At 34.6% G+C, this 27138-nt stretch overlaps 1 protein-coding gene across 1 annotated transcript in view; it reads right to left on the bottom strand.

The window, feature by feature from the left end:
- LOC148949361 (uncharacterized) overlaps positions 1–27138 on the bottom strand; it is a 289387-nt gene that overhangs the window by 226727 nt on the left and 35522 nt on the right. The window contains exon 2 of the mRNA XM_089093397.1: positions 25658–25866. Within this exon, the coding sequence (XP_088949523.1) occupies positions 25658–25866 (209 nt within the window). The remainder of the gene's footprint in view (positions 1–25657; positions 25867–27138) is intronic.

Consider the following 27138-nt stretch of genomic DNA (forward strand, 5'->3'; position numbering starts at 1 on the left):
TTAACTTTTTTTTACATCTCTAAATCATATCAGAAAAATAGAATGACACTTTTTATTTAAGTTTTAAAACATATTCTTGTGCATACCGATAATCCTATTAATGAGGACTGATGGTTCCTATTCAATATTTTTTCATGAAAAACGAACCATTTTTTTTAACTAATTTTTTTGACTTCAAAATTATTCAACTTTTTGTTAAAAGTTGAAAATTAGAAGTTGAAATTTTGAAAATTATTCAACACTTTTGATTTAAATGTTAAAACATATTCTTGTGCATACCCAAACTCCTATTGATGAGGACTGATGGTTCTCATTCATTTTTTTCATGAAAAACAAACTATTCTTTTTTAACTAAATTTTTTTTTGGGACTTCGAAATTATTCAACTTTTTTTCTTTTTTTTTGTTAACATGGTATTTTTTTCAACTTTTTTTTACATCTCTAAATCATATAAGAAAAATAGAATGATACTCACGATTTAAATTTTAAAACATATTCTTGTGCATACCCATACTCCTATTGATGAGGACTAATGGTTCTCATTCAATATTTTTTCATGAAAAACAAACAATTTTTTTTTAACTAAATTTTTTTTTTACTTCGAAATTATTCAATTTTTTTTACATCTCTAAATCATATCAGAAAAATAGAATGAAACTTTTGATTTAAATTTGAAAACATATTCTTGTGCATACCCATACTATTGATGAGGACTGATGGTTCTAATTCAATATTTTTTCATGAAAAACAAACTCTTTTTTTAACAAAATTTTTTTGGACTTCGAAATTATTCAACGTTTTTTTTAACTTGTTTTTATTTCAACTTTTTTTACATCTCTAAATCATATCAGAAAAATAGTATGACACTTTTTATTTAAATTTTAAAACAGATTCTTCTGCATAACCATACCCCTATTGATGAGGACTGATGGTTCTCATTCAATATTTTTTCATAAAAAACAAACTTTTTTTTTAACTAATTTTTTGGACTTCGAAATTATTCAACTTTTTTTACATCTATAAATCATATCAGAAATATAGAATGACGCTTTTGATTTAAATTTTAAAACATATTCGTGTGCATACCCATACTCCTATTGATGAAGACTGATGATTCTCATTCAATATTTTTTCGTGAAAAACAAACTATTTTTTTTAACAAATTTTTTTTGGACTTCGAAATTATTCAACTTTTTTTTTATATTTTAACATGGTATTTTTTTCAACTTTTTTTTACATCTCCAAATCATACCAGAAAAATAGAATTACACTTTTGATTTAAATTTTAAAACATATTCTTGTGCCTACCCATACTCCTATTGATGAGGACTGATGGTTCCTATTCAATATTTTTTCATGAAAAACAAACCATTTTTTTGAAACAAAATTTTTTTTGGACTTTTTTTATTTTTTAATTTGGTATTTTTTTCAACTTTTTTACATCTCTTAGAATGACATGAAACATACTTAAAACATAAAAAATTCACATTTAATTGGAATAAGCAAACACCCGCTAAGACACACAGGCAAAAAGAGTGAGAGAGACATAAAAAGATACAAATATGTATATTCAGTCACGCATACATCGAAGGACATGCATTTGGAACAAGAAAACACCCGCCCAGACACACAGATAGAAACAATGAGATTGACAAAAAACACATAAAAATACGTAGATTTAGACACACACACCAAGAAAGACATGCATTTGGAATAAGCAAATACCCGCCCAGACACACAGGCAGAAAGAGAGAGAGAGAGACAGAAACACATACAAATACGTAGATTCAGACACACAAACCGAGAAAGAAATGCATTTGGAATAAGCAAACACCCGCCCAGACACACAGGCAGAAAGAGTGAGAGAGACAAAAACAGAAAGAAATACGTAGATTCAGAAACACAAACCAAGAAAGAAATGCATTTGGAATAAGCAAACACCCGCCCAGACACACAGGCAAAAACTGAGAGAGACAAAAACACATACAAATACGTAGATTCAGACACACAAACCGAGAAAGACATGCATTTGGGATAAGCGAACACCCACCCAGACACACAGGCAAAAAGAGTGAGATATACAAAAACACATACAAATACATAGATTCAGATCCACAAACCGACAAAAACAGGCACTAGAATAAGCAAACAACCACCCAGGCAAACAAGCCAAAAAGAGTGAGAGAGACAAAAAACACAAACAAAAAAAAATATTCAGAAAAACAAACCGAGAAAGCAATGCACTGGAATAAGCAAACACCCGCCTAGACACACAGGCAAATAGAGTGAGAGAGACAAAAACCCATATAAATACGTAGATTCAGACACACAAACTGAGAAAGAAATGCATTTGAATAAGCAAGCACCCACCAAGAAACATAGGCAAAACGATCGAGAAAGACAAAACACATAAAAATACGTAGATTCAGACACAAAAACCGAGAAAGACATGCATTTGGAATAAGTAAACACCCGCCCAGAAACACAGGCAAAAAGAGTGAGAAATACAAAAACACATACAAATACGTATACTCAGATACACAAAACGAGAAAGACATGCATTGGAATAAGCAAACAACCGCCAAGACACACAGGTAAAAAGAATGAGAGAGACAAAAACAAATACACATACGTATATTCAGTCACACAAACCGAGAAAGACATGCATTGGAATAAGCAAACACCCGCCCAGACACGTGGCAAACAGAGTGATATAGACAAAAAAACACATACAAATACGTAGATTCAGACACACAAAACTAGAAGAGCATGTACTATAATAAACAAACATCCGCCCAGAAAAACAGTCACAAAGAGTGAGAGACACAAAACACATACAAATGCGTAGATTCAGACACACAAACCGAAAAAGACACAGACAAAAAGAGTGTACCCCGCGACGGCGCATACCTATTGAGGGAGATATGCAATGTCGACATAGCTTTATTTAATTTTTAAGTTTAATTTAGAATAGGTTACGTGCGTGCACGTAACCTAGTCTCAATTAGCCTTAAAAATGGCGGGTGTTTGCTTAATCCAATGCATGTCTTTCTCGGTTTGTGTGTCTGAATCTACGTATTTGTATGTGTTTTTGTATCTCTCACTCTTTTTGCCTGTGTTTCTGGGCGGGTATTTACTTTATCCAAATGCATGTCTTTCTCGGTTTGTGGGTCTGAATCTACGTATTTGTATGTGTTTTTGTCTCTCTCACTCATTTTGCCTGTGTAATTGGGCGGGTGTTTACTTATTCCAATTCATGTCTTCCTCGGTTTGTGTGTCTGAATCTACGTATTTGTATGTGTTTTTGTCTCTCTCACTCTTTTTGCCTGTGTGTCTGGGCGGGTGTTTTCTTATTCCAATGCATGGCTTCCTCGGTTTGTTTGTCTGAATCTACGTATTTTGATGTGTTTTTTGTCTCTCTCACTCTTTTTGCCTGTGTATCTGGGCGGGTGTTTGCTTATTCTAATGCATGTCTCTCTCGGTTTGTGGGTCTAAATCTATGTATTTGTATGTGTCTTTGTATCTTTCACTCTTTTTGCCTGTGTGTCTGGGTGGGTGTTCGCTTATTAAAATGCATGCCTTTCTCGGTTTGTGGATCTGAATCTACGTATTTTTATGTGTTTCTGTCTCTCTCCCTCTTTTTGCCTGTGAGTAGGGGAGGGTGTTTGCTTATTCCAATACATGTCTTTCTTGGTTTGTGTGTCTGAATCTACGTATTTGTATGTGTTTTTTGTCTCTCTCACTCTTTTTGCCTGTGTGTCTGGGCGGGTGTTTGCTTATTCCAATGCATGTCTTTCTCGGTTTGTGTGTCTGAATCTACGTATTTGTATGTGCTTTTTGTCTATCTCACTCTTTTTTGCCACATGTCTGGGCGGGTTTTTGCTTATTCCTATTCATGTCTTTCTCGGTTTGTGTGTCTGAATCTACGTATTTGTATGTGTTTTTGTCTCTCTCACTCTTTTTGCCCGTTTGTCTGGGCGGGTGTTTGCTTATTCCAAATACATGTCTTTCTCGGTTTGTGTGTCTGAATCTACGTATTTGTATGTGTCTTTTTCTCCCTCACTCTTTCTGCCTGTGTGTCTGGGCGGGTGTTTGCTTATTCCAAATGCATGTCTTTTTCGGTTTGTGTGTCTGAATATACGTATTTGAATGTGTTTTTGTCTCTCTCACTCTTTTTGCCTGTGTGTCTGGGCGGGTGTTTGCTTATTCCAAATGCATGTCTTTCTCGGTTTTTGTGTCTGAATCTATGAGTTTTTATGTGTTTTTTGTCTCTCTCACTCTTTTTGCCTGTTTGTCAGGGCGGGTGTTTGGGCAGGTGTTTGCTTATTCCAATTGCATGTCTTTGTCGGTTTGTGTGTCTGAATCTACGTATTTGTATGTGTTTTTGTCTCTCTCACTCTTTTTGCCTGTGTGTCTGGGCGGGTGTTTGCTTATTCCAAATGTATGTCTTTCTCGGTTTGTGTGACTGAATCTACGTATTTTTATGTGTTTCTGTCTCTCTCACTCTTTATGCCTGTGTGTCTGGGCGGGTGTTTGCTTATTCCAAATGCATGTCTTTCTCGGTTTGTGTGTCTGAATCTACGTATTTTTATGTGTTTTTTGTCTCTCTCACTCTTTTTGCCTGTGTGTCTGGGTGGGTATTTTCTTATTCCAAATGCATGTCTTTCTCGGTTTGTGTGTCGGAATCTACGTATTTGTATGTGTTTGTGTCTCTCTCACTCTTTTTGCCTGTGTGTCTGGGCGGGTGTTTGCTTATTCCAAATGCATGTCTTTCTCGGTTTGTGTGTCTGAATCTACGTATTTTTATGTGTTTTTTGTATCTCTCACTCTTTTTGCCTGTGTGTCTGGGTGGGTATTTGCTTATTCCAAATGCATGTCTTTCTCGGTTTGTGTGTCTGGATCTACGCATTTGTATGTGTTTTTGTCTCTCTCACTCTTTCTGCCTGTGTGTCTGGGCTGGTGTTTGCTCATTCCAAATGCATGTCTTTCTCGGTTTGTGTGTATGAATCTACGTATTTGTATATTTTTTGTCTCTCTCACTCTTTTTGCCTGTGTCTCTGGGCGGGGGCTTGCTTATTCCAATTAAATGTGAATTTTTCATGTTTTAAGTATGTTTCATGTCATTCTAAGAGATGTAGAAAAGTTGAAAAAAAATACCAAATTAGAAAAAAAAAGTTTTATAATTTCGAAGTTCAAAAAAATATAGTTAAAAAAATGGTTTGTTTTTCATGAAAAAATATTGAATAGGAACCATCAGTCCTCATTAATAGGAGTATGGGTATGCACAAGAATATGTTTTAAAATTTAAATCAATAGTGTCATTCTATTTTTCTGATATGATCTAGAGATGTAAAAAAAAAGTTGAATAATTTCGAAGTCCAAGAAAATTTAGTTAAAAAATAGTTTGTGTTTCATGAAAAAATATTGAATGAGAACCATAGTTCCTCATCAATAGGAGTATGGGTATGCACAAGAATATATTTTAAAATTTAAATCAAGTGTCATTCTATTTTTCTGATATGATTTAGAGATGTAAAAAGAAAGTTGAAAGAAAATATCATGTTAAAAAATAAGAAAAAATTAAAAAAAAAGTTGAATAATTTCGAAGTCCAAAAAAAATTTGTTAAAAAAAATAGTTTGTTTTTCACGAAAAAATATTGAATGAGAATCATCAGTCTTCATCAATAGGAGTATGGGTATGCACACGAATATGTTTTAAAATTTAAATCAAAAGTATCATTCTATTTTTCTGATATGATTTAGAGATGTAGAAAAAAGTTGAATAATTTCGAAGTCCAAAAAAAAAATTTAGTTAAAAAAAATAGTTTGTTTTTTATGAAAAAATATTGAATGAGAACCATCAGTCTTCATCAATAGGAGTATGGGTATGCACAAGAATATGTTTTAAAATTCAAATCATAAGTGTCATTCTATTTTTCTGATATGATTTAGAGATGTTGAAAAAAAGTTGAATAATTTCGAAGTCCCAAAAACAATTTAGTTAATTTTTTTTTTAATGAAAAAATATTGAATGAAAACCATCACTCCTCATCAATAGGAGTATGGGTATGCACAAGAATACGTTTTTAAAATTTAAATCAAAAGTGTCTTTCTATTTTTCTGATATGATTTAGAGATGTAAAAAAAAACTTGAAAAAATACCATGTTAAAAAATAAAAAAAATAAAAAAAAGTTGAATAATTTTGAAGTCCAAAAAAAAAATCAGTTAAAAAAATAGTTTGTTTTTCATGAAAAAATATTGAATGAGAACCATAAGTCCTCATCAATAGGAGTATGGGTATGCACAAAAATATGTTTTAAAATTTAAATCAAAAGTGTCATTCTATTTTTCTGATATGATTATGATTAAAAGATGTACAAAAAAGTTGAATAATTCCGAAGTCCAAAAAAAAGATTTAGTTAAAAAAAATAGTTTGGTTTTTATGAAAAAATATTGAATGAGAACCATTAGTCCTCATCAATAGGAGTATGGGTATGCACAAGAATATGTTTTAAAATTGAAATCAAAAGAGTCATTCTATTTTTACGACATGATTTAGAGATGTAAAAAAAAGTTGAAAAAAATATCATGTTAAAAAACAAAAAGTTGAATAATTTCGAGTCCAAAAAAAATTTAGTTAAAAAAATAGTCTGTTTTTTATGGAAAAATATTGAATGAGAACCATCAGTCCTCATCAATAGGAGTATGGGTATGCACAAGAATATGTTTTCAAATTTAAATCAAAAGTGTCATTTTATTTTTCTGATATGATTTAGAGCTGTAAAAAAAAAGTTGAAAAAATATCATGTTAAAAAAAATTAAAAAAAGTTTAAAAAAAAACTTCAAAAAAATGGTGGGGGGGGGGCAAAAAGTTGGAGGGGCGGGAGCCCCCTTGGAGTTTGGGGATATGGGACCTTTGGGGGTTGAGGTCCCTGGTGGTTAGGGTCATTGGTGCTTATGATCCTTGACAGTTCGTGCTCATATACACCTCACTACTTTATTTGTAAGGATTTTTATGGATTGTTCTGAATTTCTTTATTAAAATTCCTTTCTTGGCATCTGCATCTCTATTAGTATCAACTTTTTAGTATACTATAACGCTAGACCATATTTTAAATTGACAACACTGTTCAAACGCCACTTGTGTATTATACAGAACACATCGAAGAAGTAAAGCTAGGTCAAGTCACAAGACCATTTTATCATCGTTAACCATTTTCATAGATTGATGTTGTTCCAAATTTATAACAAATTGTCTGAGTTAACAAGCCCTTCGGGCTTACCTTAACTGGTAATTACTTTAACCCTTTTTCTCCACCTTCATACGATCCGTTCACTAATTAGGATCATACACATCCCTATTATTCAATAAAAAATTAATATCATTCATAGAGACCAATTTGCATATGCTATACCCTTTTTTGCAATTAGAGTTAGCTTTTACGCAAAATGGTACAATTTTCAACTTTTAATCATTCACAGTTCTGTAGTTATCCCATGATGCATTCTTAACCATCGGGAGTTTAATTTGGTTATTGAACTCAAAAAAATATGTCTGCCAAGTCTTGTACCATTCATATCAATTGATGCATGTCCGTGTGCTCTTTGAAAAAAATTGTATACGTCTCGTAGAATCCATTGGACATTGCGAGGGGGTACTCACACTCTTTGAAGAGGCGTATGTATCTCGTAGAAATGTTTTCCTCTATGTCTTGTGGAATCCATACGACATTGCGATTGGATACTCCCTCTCTTTGAACAGGTGTATGTGTCTTGTAGAAATGTTTTCCTATGCGTCTTGTAGAATCCATACGACATTGCGAGGGGATACTCACTCTCTTTGAAAAGGTGTATTTGTCCTGTAGAAATGTTTTGCTATATGTCTTGTAGAATCCAGACGATGCATTCTACTTTTGTGGTAGTTTCACGCTTGGTAGACTATTTAATTTTATTTTTGCTAATTTTTTGTTTAATGGAGTTCTTTACTTTTCTTTGAAAAACATATTTTCTGGAAAAGGTTTTTTTCATTAATATTATTGAAAAAGGTATGCATATTCGAACTTTACTTTCCAAGTAGACGAAGGGTATTCAGGTGACCCTTTCAGAGAATGTTGAGTGGAGTGTTGAATTAAGTCAAAACACGTTATGTGTATAAGGATTGTCAAAAGGCTGCAACACAGGAATAACTGAGTTTATTAATTTGTAAAATTTAGGAAATAATAAGGGAGATGATCGAAAAGGTAATATTCGTATGCTATCAATACTACTTCAACTATCACCACTACTAGTACCACATTACTCCATTTACAGAATTAAGAGGAAAAATGAACTAAATCCGAAGACGCTATGTTCCAGCACATTGTCAAAATAGCTTATCTCAAGAATTGATTTGTGTATGAAGTTGGAACTTTCAGAGAATACTTAAATACTTGCACACTACTGCTAATACTACTGTCACTGCTACATTTACTACTACCACTACTACTACTAATTATATTGCAACTACTTGTCGGTCTAAGAGCATTGAGATGAAAATTTCAAGAAGTATATGAACATACAGGTTATCAAAAGGGTGTAACAGCAATATCTTATGAACAGTTTGGTGTGTGAAGTTGAAACTAACAGCGCTTGTTGTGAGAGATGTTGAACTAACCAAAAGAAAATATTTGCATCCTAATGCTACTTCTTCTACTCATACTACTGTTACTTACACCATTATTACTACTTCTGCCACTAAAGCTTAAGCTACTACAATTAGTTTAATTGATACTACAACTATTGCTAGTACTACTATTACTACTACTGCTAGTACTACTACTACAACTTGTGCTACTACTACTATACTACTACTACACCTATTTCTAGTACTACTACTACTACTACTATTACTGTTGTTGCTACTATTAATAAAACTATTAATACTGAGGATATTAAGGCGAAAATTTTGGGATATATAGAAACTGTATGGAACTAATTCGAAATACTCTATGCCCCCACACAGGTTATCAAGTGGACGCATCAGAAGTGCTTCAGGAACGGTTGATGGTATGTATTAAGTTGAAACTTTCAGCGTGTGTTAAAGGGGGTTTTGCAGAAACCAAAGGTGCTATGTGCATACTGCTATTAATGCTGCTACAACTATTGCTACTGCGCAGGTTAAGGGTATTAAGGTGAAGCTTTTAAGGTATGTTTAGGCGGGTACTGAACTAAATTAAAACAAATTATGAGCATGTGGACTTTCAAAAAGGTAGCAGAGCAATATCTGAAGAGCAACTTGTATTATTAATTTTGGCCTTAAAGAGTAAGTTTTTGGGGAATTTGAACTAGCCAGAAGGCACTATTTGTATACTTTTAATACTACCAATACAGTTACTGTAATTAATGACGCTAAGGATATTAAGATGAAGCTTAGAGGGAACGTTTAGGAGTTTCATTTAAAAGAAAAAACTGTATGCATGCCGGTTTTCAAAGGGGCATATAAGCAATATAATAGGCTAGAAATATCATTGAAAGTCTTAAAGGAGCTAATTCGATTCAAAATTAAAAGTTCTGGTGCCCCTTTTTAAGAATAAAAAGAGATTGGAGGGGAAGCGGCCCTTCCCTCAAACCCATTTATTTTACAAACCGACACAGTCAAAACTTTGAGACAGCCGTTTAGCTTGGCATTGTAGAACGGTTGAGAAACTATGTCTTTAAGAGATATTAGGCAATAAATCGAGAACGATGGGGGCATTAAGTTGAAACTTTTGGGGATACTACTATTACTACTTGTGCTATTACAATTTAAATAAAGAAAAAGAGCGTAAGTGCATCCAGGTTGTGAAAGAGCATAGATAGAATCTTTTGGGAATGATATTAAGTTTTACTTTTCAGGTCAACTTTAGAAGCTATAAAATTAAATAAGAAAATGCTGCTTGTGTCATGATTAGAAATTGTTGAAAAAGTTTCTCCAACATACAAATAGAAACCCATACTATGGATTCTTATAGGAAAAAAAAACCTGAAAAGATGTAAAACATTATTTTTTTCATGAAAAAGATTATGTCAATAAAAAACGGACATAAATTAATTTAAAAAACTTTTTCCACAGAACGAGTTTTTCAAAGATTTTCAATCAAGTTTTTCAATCAAGTAGCCTAGTTTTACTAATTTACTCAAACAGCGAACTCTTTTATCGGTAGCTCTGCACCAACAAGCAAGTGTCACTACCACAAATCACTATCAATAAATAAATGAAACTCGAGACGATTGAAATTACAATAAATAGCCGATTCAAACTCAAAACGAGCAAAAAATAACAAGAATCGGGCTGATAACCCCCATGTCTTCTAAAGATCAGAACATTGTTTGTGCTTTACTGAAAACAAAATAGGTTTTAAATGTTTTCAGTTTTTTTACTTTCCAAAAAGAAATTTATCAAAGCATTAAGGAATATATATCACTGTATGTCAATTAAACTAACAATCCTCGGTCATTTTTTTTTTTTTTTTTTTGTCAGTAAAGCGAAAATTATGGTGTGGTCTTGAGAAGGAATGGGAGTTATCAGCCCTACTCATGTTAATTTTTGCTCGTTTTGAGTTTGACTCGGCTATTCATTGTGATTTCTGCTCATTTTGAGTTTTACTTATTTATTGATAGTGATTTGTGGTATTTTTACGCTTAGCTCTTTACTTTTCTTTGAGAAACTTGCTTTGTTGAGAAAGTTTTTTAAATTAATACCACAAAAAGGTAATTGTTTCCAAGGTGACGCAAGCTGTCAAGTAAATAGAGATATGGCTTTAATGTTTTTCTTTTCTTTTCACGGCCTCTGGGTACATACTCTTAGCGTCTGGGGATGAAATGACCCCCAAAATACCTGGGACAAGTGCTAGAAAGTCATGCAAGCTGGCCATTGCTTGCATATTGGTTTTATTGCAGGAAAAGGGGGCCATGCTTCCAGGGTGTCCGAAAAGACCAAGGTTATTGAGGTGAAACTTTGAGGGAATGTGGAGGGGTGTATTGGACTAAATCAAAAAACCTTAAGTGCATGTAGTTTGTCAAAACGGAGTATCTGCAGTATCTCAAGAGCGGCTAATTGCATTCAATTGAGACTTCAAATGTATGTTAAGGGGACTGGTAAACTAAACCAAAAAACCCTTTGTACTTCCAGATTGTAAAAAGAGTATATCAGCAACGTCTCAGGAATGGCTAAGGGTAGTAAGTTGAAACTTTCAGATAATGCTGAGGGGAGTATTGAACTAAATGAAAGACACTATGATCATTCAGGCAGTAACAAGAGCGTATCAGTAGTATGTACATATTGAATTTGCCACCTTTATGTTCCCTGGCAGCTTTCCATGGTTGATTACCAGACTAATTAATGCTATTGATGTCAATTGCATATGGAATTATACAAAACCTACCAGACAAGTTTCCGGGCCAACCAGACATGTTTCTGGGCCAAGCAGACAAGTTTCTGGGTCAACCAGACATGTTTCTGGGCCAAGCAGACAAGTTTCTGGGTCAACTATAAGTTTCTGGGCCTTTACATTCCATGGCACCTTTCCAGAGTATGTACCTATGGATTTGGGGCCTTTACGTTCCTTCCTGCTATAGCAAGGCTTGTTCGGTGGGTATAATCTGGTTTGGTGGGTATAGTCTGGTTTGGTGGGTATAGTCTGGTTTAGTTTTTCAAAGAGTGTGAGTATTTGACATTTTTGCAAAAAGGGATTCGCAAATTGGACACTATGAACGATATTAATTAATGTTTTGAATAATAGAAGTGTGAATGATTCTAATTAGTGATTGGATTGTATGACGGTGGTGAAAAAAAAGGATTAAACTGATTAACAGTTAAGGTAACCCCGAAGGGGTTGTTAACTCAGGTAATTTGTTATAAATTTGAAACAACATCAGTCTATGAAAATGGCTAACGACGATAGAATGACATTGTGAGTTGACCTAGCTTTACCTCTCCTATGTGTCAATTTTGGAGAGAAAACCAAAAATACTCAGAATAAAAAATAAAAGGGAACTGCCTCACGGGGAAGGCTCAGTGGCCCTTCGTTCCCCGTTTTCCGCGGGCAGGGGTGGGGGGGGAGTCAATTTTGGAGGGAAAACCAAAAACACAAAGAATCAAAAATAAATGAGATCTGCCAGAAGGGGAAGGCTCAGAGGCCGTTCTCTCCCCCATTTTTGAGGGCCGGGGAGGGGGGGGGGAGGGTCAATTTTTGAGGGAAAACCAAAAATGCTCAGAAACAAAAAAAACTGGGACCTGCCACAAGGGCCCGGCTCATAGGCCCTCCGTTCCCCCATTTCTGAGGGCCGGGGAGGGGGGAGGGTCAATTTTGGGGGGAAAACCAAAAATGCTCAGAATCGAAAATAAATGGGATCTGCCTCAAGGGTAAGGCTCAGAGGCCCCTCGGTCCTCCATTTCTGAGGGCAGGGGAGAGGGGGAGTCAATTTTGGAGGGAAAACCAAAAATACTCAGAATCAAAAATAAACGGGATCTGCCTCAAGGGGAAGGCTCAGAGGCCCCTCCTTCCTCCATGGCTGAGGGCAGGGGGGAGGGGGAGTCAATTTTGGAGGGAAAACCAAAAATACTCAGAATCGAAAATAAACGGGATCTGCCTCAAGGGGAAGGCTCAGAGACCCTTCGTTTCCCCATTTCTGAGGGCCGGGGAGGGGGAGGTCAATTTTGGAGGGAAAACCAAAAATACTCAGAATCGAAAATAAACGAGATCTGCCTCAAGGGGAAGGCTCAGAGGCCCTTCGTTCCCACATTTCTGTGGGCAGGGGGAGGGAGGGGGAGTTAATTTCAGAGGGAAAACCAAAAATACTCAGAATCGAAAATAAACGGGATCAGTCTCAGGGGCAAGTCTCAGAGGTCCCTCGTTCCTCCATTTCTGAGGGGCAGGAGAGGGAGGGGGTCAATTTTGGAGGAAAAAACAAAAATACTCAGAATCGCAAATAAACGAGGATCTGCCGCAAGGGGAAGGCTCAGAGGCCCTTCGTTCTCCGATTTCTGAGGGTAGGGGAGGACAGGGGGGGGGTTTAATTTTGGAGGGAAAACCAAAAATACTCAGAATCGAAACTAAACGGGATCTACCTCAAGGGGAAGGCCTGGGCTGATGTTTGCAAGTCGAAGAATTTGTCTTTGTTGGTTTGAATGTCTAAAGTGCCTGTCTTTCTCTGTTTACATGTCTGATTCTTTTTGTTTGCATTTCCGGGTTGATGTTTGCAAGTCCAAGTTGGGTTTTCAGACCTACGTTTTTTTTTAGATTTTCGTGCGTGTTTGGTTCCCGGGGTTTATTATTTGAGAAGTTAACTGTAGTATTTCGTGATTTGACGTTCCTGAAATCATGAATTAGAATAGTTAATTAGCTGTTTGGGTTTTCAGACCTAGTTTTTTAGATTTTCGTGGGTGTTAGGTTCCTGGGATTTACTATTTGAGAAGTTAACTTTAGTATTTCATAGTTTGACTTGCCTGAAATCATGAATTAGAATATTTAATTGGCTGTTTTGGAATTTTCAGACCTAGTTTTTTGGATTTTCGTGTGTGTTTGACTCACGGGGTTATGTTAGTTGAGAAGTTAACTTAAGTATTTTGTTGTTTGACATGCCTTAAAACATGAATTATAATAGTTAATTAGCTGTCTGTGTTTTCAGACATAGTTTTTTAGATATCAGTGAGCGTTAGGCTCCTGGGATTTATTATTTGAGAAGTTAACTTTAGTATGTCGTATTTGACGTGTCTGAAATCATGAATTAGAATATTTAATTGGCTGTTTAGGGATTTTCAGACCTAGGTTTGTTAGGTTTTCGTGTGTGTTTGACTCCTGGGGTTTATTATTCGAGAAGTTAACTTTAGTATTTTGTGGTTTTACGTGCCTGAAATCATAAATTAGAATATTTAATTAGCTGTTTAGGGTTTTCAGACCTAGGTTTTTTGGATTTTCGTGGATGTTTGACTCCTGGGGTTTATTATTTGAGAAGTTCCTGGAGTTTATTATTTGAGAAGTTAACTTTAGTATTTTGTGGTTTTACGTGCCTGAAATCATAAATTAGAATAGTTAATTAGCTGTTTGGGTTTTCAGACCTAGTTTTTTAGATTTTCGTGGGTATTAGGTTCCTGGGATTTATTATTTGAGAAGTTAACTTTAGTATTTCATGGTTTGACTTGCCTGAAATCATGAATTAGAATATTTAATTGGCTGTTTGGGGATTTTCAGACCTAGGTGATTTAGGTTTTTGTGGGTGTTTGTTTCCTGGAGTTTATTATTTGAGAAGTTAACTTTAGTATTTTTTGGTTTTACGTGCCTGAAATCATGAATTAGAATAGTTAATTAGCTGTTTGGGCTTTCAGACCTAGTTTTTTAGATTTTCGTGGGTGTTAGGTTCCTGGGATTTATTATTTGAGAAGTTAACTTTAGTATTTCATGGCTTGACTAGGCTGAAATCATGAATTAGAATATTTAATTGGCTGTTTGGGGATTTTCAGACCTAGGTTTTTTTTAGGTTTTCGTGTATGTTTGACTCCTGGGATTTATTATCTGAGAAGTTAACTTTAGTATTTTGTGGTTTTACGTGCCTGAAATCATGAATTAGAATAGTTAATTAGCTGTTTAGGGTTTTCAGACCTAGGTTTTTTAGATTTTCGTGGGTGTTTGTTTCCTGGGAGTTTATTATTTGAGAAGTTAACTTTAGTATTTCGGGGTTTGACGTGCCTGAAATCATGAATTAGAATAGTTAAATATATGTTTGGGTTTTCAGACCTACGTTTCTTAGATTTTCGTGGGCGTAGCTGATGAAATAATTTAGGTCGTATGATCAATTTAATTTATTTTTTAATGCACTAGTTTTTCAGTAAGGACATTCGATATCCTAAAAGTGTTTAATTCAAAATTTTACCTTGACCGTCGATGCTGTTAGCAGAATTTCAAAAGGATCATTTATGAATGCTGGCGTATCTGATGAAATAATTTAGATCGTATGATCAATTTAATTTATATTTTAATGCAGTGATTTCACCTCTTGGATATACAGTACAGATACTTCATTCAAGAAATTATGAAAAAATCGCAAGTAAGTAACAAACTCTTTATTGTTTTCACCTCTTGGATATACAGTGCGGATATTTCATTCAATAAATTATGAAAAAACTTGGATACACAATGCAGAAACTTCATTTAAGAAACTATGAAAAAATTGTAAGTAAGTAAGTAACAAATTCTTTCTTGAAGTCTCCTCTTGGTTACACAATACAGAAATTTCATAAAAAAAAATATGAAAAAATTGTAAGTAAGTAGCAAATTCTTTCTTGAATTCACCTGCTGGATAAAAAAAAAGACATCGCGCGCGTACGTAGGCTAACCTAACCTAACTTAACCTAACCTAACCTAACTTAATCTAGTCTATCCTAACCTAACCATTCACCTAACTTTTTGCCTGTCTTTCACCTAACCTAACCTAAGTGAAGCGTACGTAGGATAACCTAACCTAATCTAACCTAATTTAATCTAGCCTAACCTAAGTATGTCTTGGTGTTGAGGTATCCAAAAAGCTGTAAAGTATAGTTGTGGTTGAAAAAGATAAGTACTTCAAGTTGGAAAATGGGTTTAGGAGGGAACAATAAGAAAGTAACTTGCTCTGAAATGGTCTTTGAAAAGTATTTCTTGGTGTTGAGGTATCCCCAAAGCTGTAAAGTATAGTTTTGGTTGAAAAATATAAGTACTTCAACTTGTAAAATGGGTTTTGGAGCGACACTAAGAAAGTAACTTGCTCTGAAATGGTCTTTGAAAAGTATTTCTTGGTGTTGAGGTATCCTAAAAGCTATAAAGTATAGTTTTGGGTGAAAAAGATAAGTACTTCAACTTGTATAATGGGTTTAGGAAGGACATTAAGAAAGTAACTTGCTCTGAAATGGTCTTTGAAAAGTATTTCTTGGTGTTGAGGTATCCTAAAAGCTGTAAAGTATAGTTTTGGGTGAAAAAGATAAGTACTTCAACTTGTAAAATGGGTTTAGGAGGGGACATTAAGAATGTAATTTGCTCTGAAATGGTCTTTGAAAAGTATTTCTTGGTGTTGAGGTATCCAAAAGCTGTAAAGTATAGTTGTGGGTGAAAAAGATAAGTACTTCAATTTGTAAAATGGGTTTAGGAGGGACATTAAGAATGTAACCTGCTCTGAAATGGTCTTTGAAAAGTATTTCTTGGTGTTGAGGTATCCTAAAAGCTGTAAAGTATAGTTTTGGGTGAAAAAGATAAGTACTTCAATTTGGAAAATGGGTTTAGGAGGGACATTAAGAAAGTATCTTGCTCTGAAATGGTCTTTGAAAAGTATTTCTTGGTGTTGAGGTATCCAAAAAGCTGTAAAGTATAGTTTTGGGTGAAAAAGATAAGTACTTCAACATGTAAAATGGCTTTAGGAGGGATATTAAGAAAGAAACTTACTCCGAAATGGTCTTTGAAAAGTATTTCTTGGTGTTGATGTATCCTAAAATCTGTAAAGTATAGTTTTGGGTGAAAAAGATAAGTACTTCAACTTTTAAAATGGGTTTAGGAGGGACATTAAGAAAGTAACTTGCACTTAAATGGTCTTTGAAAAGTATATCTTGGTGTTGAGGTATCCTAAAAATTGTAAAGTACAGTTTTGGGTGAAAAAGATAAGTACTTCAACTCGTAAAATGGGTTTAGGAAGGGACATTAAGAAAGTAGCTTGCTCTGAACTGGTTTATGAAAAGAATTTCTTGGTGTTGAGGTATCCTAAAAGCTGTAAAGTATAGTTTTGGGTGAAAAAGATAAGTACTTCAACTTGTAAAATGGGTTTAGGAGGGACATTAAGAAAGTAACTTGCTCTGAAATGGTATTTGAAAAGTATTTCTTGGTGTTTAGGTATCCTAAGAGCTGTAAAGTATAGTTTTGAGTGAAAAAGATAAGTACTTCAACTTGTAAAATAGGTTTAGAAGAAACACTAAGAAGGTAATTCGCACTGAAATGGACATTGGAAAGTATTGCTTGGTGTGGAGGTATCCAAAATCTTTATAGTATAGTTATGAATGAAAAAAATAAGTACATCAACTTAGAAAATTGGTTTAGTAGGGGAAAATATTAAAGTATTTTACTCAGAAATGGTGTTTGTAAAGTATATATAGATGTTGAGGTATACTAAAAGATGTAAAGTATAGTTTTGGGTGAAAAAGATAAGTACTTCAACTTGTAACATGGGTTTAGGAGGGACATTAAGAAAGTAACTTGCTCTGAAATGTCTTTTAAAAGTATTTCTTGGTGTTGAGGTATCCAAAAAGCTGTAATGTAAAGTTTTGGGTGAAAAAGATAAGTACTTCAACTTTATAAGGACAATAAGAAAGTAACTTATAGTCAGTCAGTATCTAGCTATTGAAGAGTGAACTCCTATAAGCGGATTACTTTTTCAATTTAAAAGGATCAAATTTGATATTGTTTTGGACTTTGCGATTGAGTAATCTGATGCAAGTGTAGACTTGTACTTGCGGATCATAGCATTCATTATGGCTGTCACTCAATCAAAATTTGATGAAGGAATAAACCACTTCAGGCGTTGCTGGATAAAGTATAAGCAGAGCAGAAAAGTTTTTCTGTCTCAATAATTTCCCTTCAAGATGAAGTTAGGCAAATATCAGCTGAAAATGCAAATCTACAAGAGGAATCTAAAAAGCTTCGAAATGATCTAGAGCAAGAAAAATTGCGGAATAACGATTTGGAGAGTAAGCTTCTGGACATTGAAGTGAGAGAAAGAAAGTTGAATTTGATTGTTCATGGTCTGCCTACTGAAAAGCATAATCAATCAGTGACTAGCAACGTAAAGTCTCTTCTTTCTGACAAATTGCAAGTTACCGAGGACATTTCTGTTACCAAGTGTTATCGCCTTGCGAGAAATAGCAGTTCAAACATCACTAGTAGGAAAACTAGTGTTCGACCGGCCCCTGTGTTTATATCGCTAGACACAGATCATAGCATTCAGGCGATTCTCAGTGAGGTGAATAAGTTGAAGGGTAGTGGAATTCGCATTTGCACTGATCTCCCACCAAAGCTAAATTTCCTACGGAATGATCTATTATCCAAGGGAAAGGACATGCGTGATTCGGGTTCGGTTCATCTTACGCGTATTAAACAAAAAGGGAGTAAATTATGGCTCGAGTGTAAAAAGTCTCCGTCTTCACAGTGGGTTAAGATTGACTAGTTACGGTGACTAATAATGACATTCGATTGATGAGATTATTTTTATTACTTTATGTAATGTTTCTCTGTTCATAGGATCTATTATTTTTATTTCTTGTGACGTTTTTTGTCCCTCTGTAGCTTATTATAAGTTTATTTTCTGTCTTTTTTGTGTGTTTCCATTATTTTTATTTCTTGTGAGGTTTTTTGTCCCTCTGTAGCTTATTATAAGTTTATTTTCTGTCTTTTTTGTGTGTTTCTATTTATATGAAGTAATTGAGTACAATTATTTTTTTCTGTATCCGCATTTCATTCTACAATGAATAAGTTCAGTTTCTTTCTCTTGTTTCTATTTATTTTCAAGCAGTTTCTTTTTCTTTCATCATTATTTTCGAGTTCTCGCTGGTTCAGTTGTTTTTGCTACGTTAAGACTCAGACGGTGTGCATTTTGCGTAAGTTTCTGCTAGTCCAGATCATAATTCTGATTATTTACATTGGATGATAATTGCATTTGGGATAGACTGAGAGACCTAGAGTCTAACCCTTTAGACTTTTCCATTTTCCAGAGCCATGATAAATTTTTTGGAAATGAGATAAATGATGGTGGGCTAATTAATTTTCCAAAATGTAGATATAAATTACCTTCCGAAGTTTCTGATCTTCCCAGTACTGGTGTTGTGAGAACAGGATTTTTAAATTGTAGAGGTTTTTTTTAGTTCACAGGATGATCTTGTCGATGTAGCTCATAAGCTCTCTTGTCATGTCGATGGATTCTGTGAGGCTTTTTTCATAGACACGGCTCCTCATATTGCTTTTTCTGGATAGCAATTTACTTTCAAAAACCGACTGACAAGGCGCCAAGGTGGTTTGGCAGTATTAGTTAAAGAAGGTATCTCTTTTCGACGCCTTGCAAATCTAGAAGGTTCTCATGAGGAAATACTTTTTGAAGTAATGGTAACTGAAATTAGTCTTGGAAAAAAAGATATAGTTTCTTGCGTAGTATACCGACCTCCTTCTTCTCCAGCCAAGTCTTTCCTCTCTAAACTCCATGATTTTTTGCACCAACCTCATTTTCAAAATAAAGATGTTATCCTCTCCGGAGATTTCAACATTGACCTTCTAGAAGCTTCAAATGAAGCTTCTGTTGATTTATTGTCTTCTTGCTTTTCTGCATATCTGCTTCCTACTGGCCTGATACCTACAAGAATTTCACCTAGTTCTGCTTCTCTCATTGATAATATTTTTACATCTTTACCAATTAAAGCAAATTTTGCTGTTTTAACTGATATATCGGATCATTTCCTGCTGGTTTCAGATTTAGCTTTTACTTATAAAATACCACAGGTAAGTAGGGAACGTCAAGTACGGTTAATAAATAAAATAACATTAAAGCACCTGAATGAAAGCCTTGGTCTATTGGATTGGCAGGATGTAATATCCACGGAGGATACAGATGTGGCAACTGATACTTTCCTAAGAAATTTTAATTGCTGCCTTGATTCTAGTTGCCCATTTGTTACGAAGAAAATGTGCAAAGAAAAATTTCCTATAAGGCCGTGGATAACGTCTGGAATTTTGATATCAGTTAATAAAAAAACCAGTTATTTAAAAAGCAGTTAAAGAATCCAACTGATTATAATATTAAAAATTTTAAAATCTTCAAAAATAAATTAACCACACTGATACGATTGTCGAAACATAGGTATTATAAAGAGTCTTTCGAAGAAGCTCAAAATTCTCCTCGCAAAACGTGGTCTTTGATTAATTCTATTATTAAAAAAAAAAGGAATTCTAAGTTACCTGAAGTTATAAGTTTAGAAGATGAATCGACGACTAACAAATTGGAGAAAGTGGCTGATGTTTTGAATACTTATATCGCTAGTATAGGAGAGAAAATTGTTTCATCAGTAATGAACCAGTTTGATTCACGCAGTAATAAACATTTTTCTTCATACCTTCCATCTCCTCAAAGTAATTCAATTTTTCTTACGCCTATTTCTCGGTCAGAAATAACAAAAATAGTGTGTGATCTAAATCCAGGTAATTCAGCGGGAATTGACGGGTCAAGTTCTATAATTGTTAATGAAATATTGTCTGCAGTAATTTTACCATTACAGCATATAATTAATCTTTCATTTAAAACTGGAGTTTTCCCGTCTGCTTTTAAAGAAGCGAGGATAATTCCGCTTCACAAAGGTGACTCTCCTGAAAACCCATCAAATTACCGCCCTCTTTCTATTTTGTCAGCATTTTCTAAAATATTTGAGAAGGCAATTTATAAGAGGATCTATGATTTTCTTAAATCGTTTAATTTTTTCACAAATTCCCAGTTTGGTTTTAGGTCTGGACACAATACTGAGCACGCTATCATTGCTCTCATCCAATATATTCATGAATGCTGAGATAGAGGCGAAATTCCAGCAACAAAATACTTGGATTTTAAAAAAGCATTCGATACAATATCCCATTGTATTCTTTTTCGTAAATTGGATAATTGTGGTGTACGCGGACCGGCGTTGGATCTAGTTAAATCTTATCTTGATAAGAGAAAGCAACGAATAGATGGAGGTAATTTTCTCTCCTCGCCTGTTCCTCAGTCCTCCATGGTTGGGGTGCCTCAGGGCTCTGTCCTAGGTCCTCTGCTTTTTCTAGTTTATATAAATGATTTTCACCGCGCTTTGGCAATCACATGTCTCATCACACATTTTGCTGATGATACGGCAGTTTCAATTTCTGAGAGGAATGACGAGGAGTTGGAGGCAAAACTTGATACTGCATTTTCTAATGTTCTTGAATGGTGTTCCGCAAATTTTATTGCTTTGAATTTATCAAAAACTAATTTCATAATTTACGGCAGGAAGTCAAATATATGCCCTCGTATTACCCGAGTTACTTCTTCAAAGTATCTATTATCAATATCTCGGGCGAATGTGATAAAGTAACTTGGACTTATGATTGATGAAAGATTATCTTTTAAAACACACATTCAAAATATACGCTTAAAGATTACAAGGTATGTTGGTTTAATGCGGAGGTTGAAGCATTATTTGCCCTACTCTGCTTTACGAAGCATTTATTTTGCTCTGATTCAGTCTAATATTAATTATTGTTCTCTAATATATTTATCTACATTTAAAAGCCATATTAAACCAATACAGATTTTACAAAATAAAGCAGTAAGAATCCTCAAACTTTTTATTTCATCACCTATTTCACTTCCAAATAAGTCTTCTACAGCATCTTTATATACTTATTTAGATATACTTCCAGTTTCTCAACAATTTACTTTTGGAGCAATTATTTTCAAATTTAATTATGACAATAAGAAATTACCGCCATATTACCTCAATCAAAGTTTGTTCTCCCGATCACAAGATTTACATCGTTATAACACGCGACGAAAAAAAAGTATCTACATTGACAAGTATAGTACTCAGAGATCTAAATTCGCCCGGTTCGTGTCAATAGCCCGGTGCTGGGATGCTCACAAGGATTTTATTGATAAATTTTCTTCTATCCATTTAATAAAAAGGAATCTTAAATGTCATTTAGTTCAGGATTATTTTTAATTAAGTTTCTTTTTAATATGATTAAGTTATTTGTTTGGATTTTTGTTCTATGTGAATGTGGGCATCTCGGCTATCTTTTAGTATGAATTTATATTTAATAATATTGATCTCTCTTTTTTTTTTTATATATATATATTTATATTTATATTTGGATCCTGGACTAGCTGCTACTTTCATATTATTTTTGTATTATTGTATCTTTGCCGTCGTAATTATCTTTGTATTGTAGCGTAAAATTTTTTATTGTATCTTTGTCTAGGCCTAGTTTTTCGAGCTTGTCTCCCCATGGGCCTATGTCAATTATATACATGTATATGTTAATAATAAAATGATTGAACTTGAACTTTAACTTCCTCTGCTATGGTATTTGAAATGTATTTCTTGGTGATGAGGTATGCAAAAAGCTGTAAAGTATAGTTGTAGATGACAAAAATATGAAGTTCAAATTTTAAAATTAGTTTAGAAGGGGACTTTATTAATGTGACGTGCTCTGAAATGGTTTTTGAAAAGTATTTCTTGGTGTTGCGGTATCCTAAAAGCTGTATAGTTTGGTTTTTGGAGAAAATCATACGTACTTGAACATGTAAAATGGGTGTAGGATGGGCATTAAGAAAATAACTTGCTCTGAATCGGTCTTTGAAAAGTATGTCTTGGTGTTAAGGTATCCTAAAACCTGTAAAGTATAGTTTTGGGTGAGAAAGATAAGTACTTCAACTTGTAAAATGGGTTTAGGAGGGACATTAAGAAAGTAACTTGCTCTGAAATGGTCTTTGAAAAGTATTTCTTGGTGTTGAGGTATCCTTGGTGTTGAGTGTATTTCTTGGTGTTGGGGTATCCAAAAAGCTATAAATTACAGTTTTGGGTGAAAAAGATAAGTACTTCAACTTGTAAAAATGGGTTTAGTAATGATATTAAGAAAGGAAATTGTTCTGAAAAGATATAACAAAGTGCACAAAAAAGTATTAACAAAATGGGGAGGGGACGCTTTGGGGGCCCGGGGTGGGCCTTTGGGGGTCTGGGGGCCCTTGAGGGCCGGGTGGTCCTTTGGGAGCCCGGGGGCTTTTGGGGACCGGGGGAGGGCCTTTGGGGGCCCGGGGAGGGCCTTTGGGGGTCTGGGGGGCCCTTGAGGGCCGGATGGTCCTTTGGAAGCCCGGTGGAGCTTTGGGGACCGGGGGAGGGCCTTTGGGTTGGGGTAGAGGACCTCACGACACTGTTCAAATGGAATTTGTATATTATAACGACCACCCTCAAATTCTCTTCTAAAACCTTCTCTAAAATCATCTTTTAAAATGTCTCTAACTGTTTCGCCAAAATAATTCCCTAAGATTTCTAAAACGGTTTCGCCTAAATAATCTCTAAACGTAATTTCAGCGTGTTCCTTTTGTTTTTGGCATCTCTGCGCTGTCAGATTTCAAATTACTAAGAAACCCTTTCCCGTGTTAATCTATTCATCTCTAAGATGTTTCTTGGAGAATTGTTTCCATGGCAATGTTTATTAATATCTTTTGGAGTTCGACCAGTAGAATTGTTTCTGAGGCAAAGACATTAATGACTTGGATCTATTCCTGGAGAATTGTTTCTAGGCAAAGTTTTAGAATTGTTTCCGGGGCAAAGTATTAATGACTTGGACGCAATAATCCAGAAAACATACATCAAAGTGAGAAAGTTCCTGTTTTTCAAATTCTCACTGACAAAAAGCATAAAACAGACATAAATTGCTGTTGACATCCATGAAAAACATCAAATAAATTGACCAACACACATACCGTCCAATAAACATCCATAAAGTGAGAAAATTTCGGTTTTTTTCATTCTCACTGACAAAAACCATAAAACATACATAAATTGATGTTGACATCCATGAATGTTAGAAAATTCACGTTTTTTTATTCTCACTGACAAAAACCATAAGACAAGACTTAAATTGATGTTGACATCCATGAATGTGAGAAAAATACTGTTTTTCCCTTCTCACTGACAAAAACCATAAAACAGACATGAATCGCTGTTGACATCCATGAAAAACATCAAATAAATTGACCAACACACATAACCGTCCAAGAAACATCCATAAATGTGAGAAAATCTGTTTTTTCAAGTGAGAAAAATTCTGTTTTTCCATTCTCACTGACAAACACCATAAAACAGACATAAATTACTGTTTACATCCATGAAAAACATCAAATAAATTGACTAACACACATAACCGTCCAAGAAACAACCATAAATGTGAGAAAATTCCTGTTTTTTCAAGTGAGGAAAATACTGTTTTTCCATTCTCACTGACAAAAACCATAAAACAAACATAAATTGATTTTGACATCCATGAAAAACATCAAATAAATTGACCGACACTCATAACCGTCCAAAAAAACATCCATAAAAGTGAGAAAATTCCTGTTTTTTCATTCTCACTGACAACGAACAGACATAAAAACAGACATAAATTATGTAAAAAAAAAGTTGTAGGTGGCAGCAGGGGTGAGCACTCGGAACAATAGGGGCCATTCTACTTAGGATCCAAGGGCCAATTTCATCCATAGCAATATAGACTGAAGATCTTGAGTAACTCCGCTTCAAAAAAAGTTCAAAATGTCTACCCTGCAGAGAGCGGTAGGTAGAAGGAAAAGTTTTGGAGGGTTCAAGTGCCCTCTTTTTCCTCGGATCATACTGATCGGAAATCCTTGTATGATTCTGATTCAATTAAAAATACTAGACACCCATCTGTCCACTAGAATGTTGACAGTGGTGAGTAGGGTATTTTAAATGAGCTCTGGCGTCACTTTTGTCCTCGATTCATACAGATTGATAATTTTATCCTGACTCCAGTTTGAATAAGGTGCAACCTTATCATTCTAAAAGCCGATGTTTTATCTGCCCTCTAAAGCAATTTAATAATTTTAGTTATCCTCCTCCTCATTCTGTAAAAACTTATCGTTAAATATTTACATTATGTAAACAAAGCGGATGATTAAATTTTTTTAATGCCCATGTAAAAATTCATAATGCTGTAGGGCTGCTTCTAATACCCTCGCCCTGTTTGGCACTTTGGCATATCAAGTGAGGATCGGGATAAAATTGACATTTTCCAAAAAAAGGGCCCTACGAATAATCATTGACGAGTTTAAATCCCATACCTTTCTTACTGAAATAAAAACCCAGCTAGATATAATGCAGCACGGGAGAATTAGGTTGTGTCTCCATTTTTAAAAAAAAAAAAAAAATTGCTGAGTCCTCAAAACGAAAGTATCTTTCCCAAAATACAGTTCCTTGAAATCCACCCACCCGTGTTGTTTCTTATCCTAGTCTTGTTTTATCTCCAATCTTTTATTTTAAGTGAAGATATGAAACAGCTTCTGTCCCGTCCATAACTGAAATGATTAATAGCAAAGCGGTGCAGCTTTCCTTTTTTCCTTCCACTTTCTTGCAGATTTTTTGTCTGTTTTTGAAGTTTCTGAATTTGGTTGTATGAATAATTAGTTTTTCAATTTTAGTTTAGTTTCAAAATGTATTTTCGATCCGTTAGGTCTTATTGTATTTGTTTTTTGTTGTTTTTTTTTTTTTTTTTCTTGTTAAAATATATAAATAGTATCAAAGACCGAACTGCTTTCTGTTTATAAATTTGGCGAAAGGTATTGCTAAATTAACTGCTTTAGCACTAAAAATTAAAGACAATTTTTCAAAGTGGAGTTAACTTTGTGAATACTAAAATAATGTATTTAGACTATTATTGGTGAAAAGTTTATATTCACAAAACACTAATAACACACCATTCTGTTAAGTGTCACATTCTCTTACAATAAAGTTTCATGAAAAAGCAGATTAAGGGATAAAATGAAACGGATAACCGTGTAAAAATTCATCTTCCTTCGTTAAACAATGCATTAAATTCTAGGGAGTATTATAGCTTACCTGTAGAAAAGCATGATCACAATGGGTTGCGTTAAGTAGATTACCCCATTTGAACTTTCTAAAACGAATTATGAAAACAATATCTTTGGCTTGATACGAGTTGGTCCTCAGTTGATACCAACAATTAAAAGGTTTCCACCAGGCTTGATTTCGTGTTCTGGGGATATAAACTTCTTCTCCGTTTTCTAAAGTTTGATTGCATTTTATATCTGAAATTATTATAATCATTTAAAACTTTTCTCCAGTACTAACTGAAAACCTAAAAACAAGTGATAATAACAAACACAAACAAGTGGTAATAACAAACAAGTGATTAAATTCCGAGTTGTACTAGGGCCACATATAGGAACGAGACATGGATACCCTGGGTCAGGCGCTAGCCCCTTCCATGACGACATTCCTCAGTAATAGTCCTGAATACTATAACTAAGACTAATATTTTGCAGATTAGTGGGGAGTTTTCTATTTGACACAAAAGAAGTTCCAAATTGCATGTTTGCTATTTTCCGGAGTCAAATCGGGTTATGGTCACAATAAGACCTACCTTAACGAACGTTTGACTAGATTCACAACATCATTTATAGCAATATTTTCGTATTTCAAGATATTCAAGCTTCGAAGAAGACATATCTGTCTTGTTTACTTGATTAAAGTGGATCATACTAAATGAAGTATAGTTGTACTATTAAAGAATAAGGACAGTTGACTGTTATAATGTGCCAACGCTGGCACCAAATATTGTACTGGTAACCACGGTTGACACTAGATAAGAGCGTGGAAATGGTGCTGCGCCACTTATTTGGAGGGGAAAGCCTCACTAGCCCCAAATGTTATAATAGAATGTCTCGCGGTTACCACTACTGTACCGTAACTATAGAGTATGTTAATACAATATTACGGTATGCCGTCATCCAGGGTATGGTAACTTGATCGAATGGTCAAACGGGCCAAAACTCCAGGCCAAGGGTACCACCATTTGGGTTACCCCTAATATCTCTAGCAATCTCTTTGGAGGGTAAACGGCCCCCCTGTCGATATTCTAGTTCCGTTACTTCTCGCAAACTCTTTTTCCTACCTTGCCTGGGTCCCTGGAAAATAATTTCGCATGGCTTTTATTCTTCCAAAAGGTCACAAAACATACATCTATAACTCTTACAAAACAGACTCCCTAAAAGGGTCTCCAAGTCGACTACCCAATATAGACGAAGAACTAAATGACTAGTTCTATACAACAGACTTTACGTAGGGTGGACCTTTGATTGTCCCTAGCCTATCCGCTAAATTAAAGTTTAAAGACTTGGCTTCTTTTGAATAATATTATCTTTTAATGGCCCAGGTCAAGAAGACAAAAATAGAATTTAGCTTGAAAGCTTGCTTATTGCAACACAACAATAGCTTAGCAACGGGACTTTAAATTGTCATTGAAAATTATCCAATAGGCAAATCTAAGCCAAGGTAATTACGGAACGAAAACAGGTCAT

This window comes from Artemia sp. Qi Xiang Cuo, chromosome 8, assembly GCF_049724085.1.
Source record: "Artemia sp. Qi Xiang Cuo chromosome 8, ASM4972408v1, whole genome shotgun sequence".
NCBI lineage: Eukaryota > Metazoa > Arthropoda > Branchiopoda > Anostraca > Artemiidae > Artemia > Artemia sp. Qi Xiang Cuo.